We start from the raw sequence: 5,448 nt of genomic DNA, 5'->3' as shown, positions 1-5,448 counted from the left end.
TAATTATTTGGGGTAAATCTTACCTTCTCTCAATAAGTAATGGTAACCAACTGATATTAATTATTTTTGAATAGTAATTATCAGGTATAACCTACTTCGCAATCAGGAGTTAATTTTACCCAATTTTATTGAGTAAGTAGTTGTTAAATATATACAGAAATGTTAGATAAATATAACCCAATATATTTTAGTAGTCTATAGCTTTTTATTTCAGTTATTTGATACTTAAAATATGGAATTAAATCTACCCAAAAAAAGTAGATGCAAATTGTTACCTCAGATTTATTGGGTAAATTCTATATGTTAGTTTTTACAGTGTATAGCACCAAATCACAACATACATTATCTCAAGGCACTGTACATAGACAATATCATGAAGTTAGTTATATGTACTCTATCAAAGAATGTCTAAAGTCCTGTAGGGTAACAGATCCTCATTTGAGGGTACTGGTTCTGTGTTTGTGTGTCATTATCAGTCCGATTTGTTCAAAGTAGTAGTGTACATACCACTGTGTGGTAGCTGCCATGGCCAAGCTGTCTCGCCAGACACAATGGTTTCCATGCAAAGACTTTCTGTGCTTGGAACTATTTTGTTGTATTTCTCCACAACAGAGGTCAGGATCCCCTTCTCCTCCCTGATTTTGCGGCGGATCCTGGCACGACCTTTGTTGCCGTCAGTATCTTTATAAAGACGCTGTGAGCGTCTCTTTATACTGGTCACCAGCACCTCGATTCTACTGGCCAAGGCATCCACATCATTTGTGCTTGTGTTTGTTGTTGCTGAGAAGACATAGATTGCACTTTCCTTTAAATAACTTACAAAGTAAGCAACACTGTACTTGTCATTAATTTGTACTCATATTTGGAAATAAAAATGTACCAATAGGGTGTTATTTATTATTCTAAGACAACTAAGCTTCATATTATTATTCATGGATAAAAGTATTGCCAGTAATCATTTTCCCACCTTCTGCCCACTCTTTGACATCACTGACCCAGTCTTCCAAATGGCTCTCTGTCACTGCCAACTGAGCTTTCATGGACTCAACATTCTGTTGCTTGCTTTGTAGAGATTGTATGGTCTACATTGACACAATCAGAGATAACAATAAATAAGAAACACATGTTCAGCCCATGGCTTTAAATACTGCTAACACAGAATATTGAACTTTTAAAGAAAAAAAGAAAAATACTGATGTCATTACCTTGTGATATCTGTGAGACAGTGAGGTGGCCAAATTGTTGAACTTTTGCTGATTCCAGCGCATGGCCAAGAGAGTCAGCATGTCTGTGCGTCCTACAAACACAGAACATATATAATGTAACCATTATACCCATTTCTTATTATACATACCATCTAACTAGTGCAGTATGTGGTCATCTCACCAGCTTTTGACATGTGCTTTGTGGTCACTGCAATCCTAGAGAGGAAGGCATTGCACTGCTCAACCTCCTCGCCTAGTGTTAGGCCAGCCCCTTCCTGATATGCCCCACTCCATTTGACCTGGTTAAAATACAAAGAAAACACTGAAAACATGAGGACATTCATGTGCAGATTAAGTGATTCTATTAAGTAAATCTTTCCTTACCTCGCATTTGAAATCATGAGCTTTGGCATGAAATACAGACAGGAACGGCTTCATGCTGAGGAGGGGCTGGAGCTTTTTGGAGGTAGGGCCAATACTTGCAGGTCACATCCATACAGAAGAAAGTGATTTGCCTGCTGGCAAGCTTTTCTTGCAAATACAGGGGATAAGCAAACATTTCTCCCCTGTACATATTGAGAGCACGCAGCAGAACACCATGCCTACACACCGCAAGCTCCAGTCCCTCCTCATCTACCTTGCTGGTGGATCTTTGGGAGGTCTCTCTAGCTGCTGACCACTCCCCTCCACAAACACCTCTTCCAGAGACCTAAAATGGTTGATGAAAATGGTCAAAAGACTCACCTATACAAACCCTTCAGTAGGAGGTTATTGTAGTGATGTGTGTATATAAATAAATACTGTATATATATAATTATAGTCTGCAGTTTTACATGTTTGGATGTCCTGTGTATGTGGTCCACAAATGTGGCAACGTCTTCATCCTTGGCTATGAAGACGCCTTGAAAAATGGCCTGTTCCTCGGATCTAAATTAAACAAAGGTTCACAACAGCTTCCAAAATCTTACAGATTAACGTTGATTGGTGCATAATAAAGAGTTATATATTCTTAAACATATCTTGGAGTACCTAGATGCATTCTTGAACCGGTAATGCTTGCGATTTCCATCCACGGAAACTGCAAGCATATTTGGGGTGCACGCAGGACAGATGAAGGGCTCCTCTTTGCAGATGTTGCACAGCTTCCCACTCAAAAAAACTTTTTTGGAAGCTGTCTGCAGAGATCTTCCCAGTCTATTTCAAAACAAGGAAATGGAGAGCCAATAATGTGGAATACATGCATAACCAACAAACAAAGCTTTTCCAGCCCCAATACAAACAGATGAACTACACTATGGGATCAATAACTTTATTACTCACACGGCCAAAGCGGACATTGTCAAAAATGCCTGGCAGGACAATCCTGGTGCCACCATCTTCATTTCTTCAAATGAAAACAAAATCTCGGTTGCATAAACTGTAGCAGAGTGAAGTGTAGCAGGCCAGTAGTCACTGCGAATGAGGTCGTCCACTCCAGCAGTCCAAGTGGCTTTGCATGCCTCACAATTCAACTCAGGCATGCTGAGATCATGTCGCCCTAGAAAAAAGAAAAACATTTGCATTCACTGTTATGTAAAACTTAGCCATGTAATCAGGGTTGGCTTTCTTTTTACAATGTGCTATACATTATATTTCCTACAAAAGTGTCAATGACAAAACTTGTGGGAGTTGTTGAGTTGGAATAGATTTTTAAAAAAGATGATCTTTAAGCAGGATAAGATCAAAGTTCTTTATATCCTTACCATTCATTGTGACCACAGTAACATCCTTTCCTGGGTTGACCTTTAATAATTCTGGTCAGGCGTCTCCACAGGTACAAACCGTACTGTAAAAGATCACACAAGTGAATTAAGATCATTTCTATTGACATTGTAATATGACATAGAATTCTGGAATGACTGGAGCACAAACTTTACATGAGAAAATGAAAATGAAAGACTTAATGGCCATGAAGTATGTTGCTGAAAAGGTACTCGAAAGATGTTGAATTGAATGTGTTTGACAGTAACACAACAGCACTTAGCACAATGGGAAAGGGCCTTATCCACAACAAGAGATGTTGGAGGTAATGGCTGGATGAATCCAGCAGTCATTGCATCCCTGTTGTGGAGGACATGTCTGACGTGCATGCTGACATCACAGTCAGCACAGAAGAAGGGCCGTGGTCGACAGTCACGACAACGGACAGCCGCTGGATTGCTCCCACACTGTTGGCACATGTGCTTTCCCAAATGTTCTTGTGCGGCTGCAGTGTTCACATGCCGGGGTCTCTCGTCCCTCCACCTCTCTGAAAAGAGAGTTTTTCTTGTGCTCCAGTTGGAGGAAGCCTGAAGAGGAGCTCTTGAGGATGATGCTTCCTGTTCATTTCCTGAAGCATCACTCAGTGATTGCAGCAGATATTGGAGGAAATGATCTGTTCAAATAGTATAGGACATTCAAAAGCCTGGTGTTATTTACAGTATCAATGTGTCTTATATTGTGTAACAGTTGTGTTAAGTATTCTGGCACATTTGTATTATTATTATTATTATACAACGGGTCATTTCTAACTCAGTGACAGATACAGATATAAGCTCAAACATAGGAACATAAGGCTTTGGGTTCATGGAGACACAATGAAGTTGGTCTGTAACTAATTATCATAACAAATGATTCTTTTCATTGTCGATGAATCTGTGGGTTATTATATCTGTTCATGGATTTGTCCTTTGGTCTCTAAAATGTGATCAAATGATGTCAAATATGGATCATTGTTTTCCAAAGCCCAAGAGCTCGTCATTAATTCTCAAATCAAGTATCAAATATATAGAATATATTAAGTTTACTGTCATAGAGGAGGAAAATAACCTGAAAATATTCACATTTAAGAAGCTGAAATCAGAGGATTCTTTTCTAGAAAAATCACTAAAAATGATTGATTTATTATAAGCGTTTGGTATTTGATTGAATAGTTGAGAACTAATGAATAAATCAATCAGCTCTTCAATGAACTACATAGCAACAGTCTCTGGAGCAAAGGCCACCTCACAGTTAGTGTCAGGAGCCATGGATGGAGGATCAGTCTTCTGACTGGGACCAGCTGTATCACAAAAAACAACATTTATAACATTCAAATGTACTACTTGACCTGGGGCCAGTAGCACATTTTTAGCCTGGGTACTTGGCTGAAATGCACAACGCTCACTGTTTCCCTTTTGGCTGGAGAGACACTTTGACTTTTGATTTCCAAAACCATGATTTGGATGGTCCAATTACTGTGTGTTATCCGCCTATAAAGCGTCTTATAGACAAATACAGTAATAGGAATGCTTGTTGTAGAAGCTGCTTATTGGCAACACACTCAGCATTTGGTGTGGTGCTAATCAGGCTAGCACATTTTACTGCACTTCTAATGACATTGTCAATGTCATTACAGCCCATAATGATAGTAACTTCTATGAGGTCATGAAAAAGAACATGAACTTCATGTTCTTCATTGTGGAGGCTCAACAGATCTGTTGCCCCCATTCGGTCTCTGTGCCTTTCACACAGACGACTGGGTGTAATAAAGGTGCAACAGCCCTGAGACGAAAAAGCTCTGTAAAAGGGGCTAATAAGTATACCTTATGCTATACATGGGTGCAGCAAACATTTGATCACTACGTCAAATATCAAAATGACAGTGTTGGTATAATATTTCATTGTTTCCCTCACATATCAAGCTATAGAAGTGGCAAGATCTTCAAATATTGATTGAAAAAATGAAAATACTGACCCTGATTTAACAGATTCCTGCTTGAGCTTGGCCTTGCATGGATTTGATTGCCATCAATGTCCCTCTTTTTCCACCTCACCGTGGGTTCAGGAGGCACTAGTGGTGCTGGTGCGGTTGCTGCTGCCTCCTCTTCCTGCAGCTCACCAAGCAAGTCATCCAAACTCTGGAGCTCATCATTTAGTGCTTGATGAGCAGTGAGGTTATCCAGGATCATAAGCTGATCCTGAAGTTCTGAGTCACTCATGGTGACAGGCAGAATCACAAGCAGACACAAAGACATGATCAGCTCCGCCTCTGCGGACGCTCGGCGCTCACTGTGCCCGGCACAGAGCAGCGTTACCTCGGCCTGTCCTGATGAAATGATCCGCTGGCTCAGACGTCGCTGTCATTAGATGCTCGGTGTGATCCATAGATTTGTTGTTGACGTGTTATTTTGTTTTTAATGGAAACGTTTTGACCTGACAGTTTGAAGGTTTGTATATTGTTAAT

At 40.0% G+C, this 5,448-nt stretch overlaps 1 protein-coding gene across 5 annotated transcripts; it reads right to left on the bottom strand.

Moving 5' to 3' along the window:
- Positions 1-281: 281 nt before the first annotated feature.
- On the bottom strand, positions 282-3,043 carry LOC131460198 (uncharacterized). Of its 5 annotated transcripts, none has more exons than XR_009240349.1 (9): positions 2,948-3,043; positions 2,526-2,742; positions 2,235-2,399; positions 2,039-2,132; positions 1,590-1,914; positions 1,355-1,504; positions 1,206-1,297; positions 968-1,082; positions 282-780 (listed from the first exon to the last, which is right to left on the bottom strand). XR_009240349.1 is itself a non-coding variant. In XM_058630488.1 (9 exons), the coding sequence occupies exons 5-9, from the start codon at positions 1,641-1,643 to the stop codon at positions 473-475; spliced, it is 687 nt and encodes a 228-aa protein (XP_058486471.1). In that variant the 5' UTR covers positions 1,644-1,914; positions 2,039-2,132; positions 2,235-2,399; positions 2,526-2,742; positions 2,948-3,043; the 3' UTR covers positions 282-472. The 5 variants fall into 5 exon arrangements, 4 of the variants coding, with proteins under 4 accessions (XP_058486471.1, XP_058486472.1, XP_058486473.1 ...); XM_058630488.1 differs by having other exon boundaries at positions 1,387-1,504; XM_058630489.1 differs by lacking the exon at positions 2,526-2,742 and having other exon boundaries at positions 1,387-1,504; positions 2,948-3,031.
- Between the last annotated feature and the right edge of the window lie 2,405 nt (positions 3,044-5,448).

Source organism: Solea solea, chromosome 6 (assembly GCF_958295425.1).
Source record: "Solea solea chromosome 6, fSolSol10.1, whole genome shotgun sequence".
In the NCBI taxonomy this organism is placed as follows: domain Eukaryota; kingdom Metazoa; phylum Chordata; class Actinopteri; order Pleuronectiformes; family Soleidae; genus Solea; species Solea solea.
Note: the sequence above shows the minus strand (reverse complement) of the source record. Positions and strands in the feature narration are given on the sequence as shown.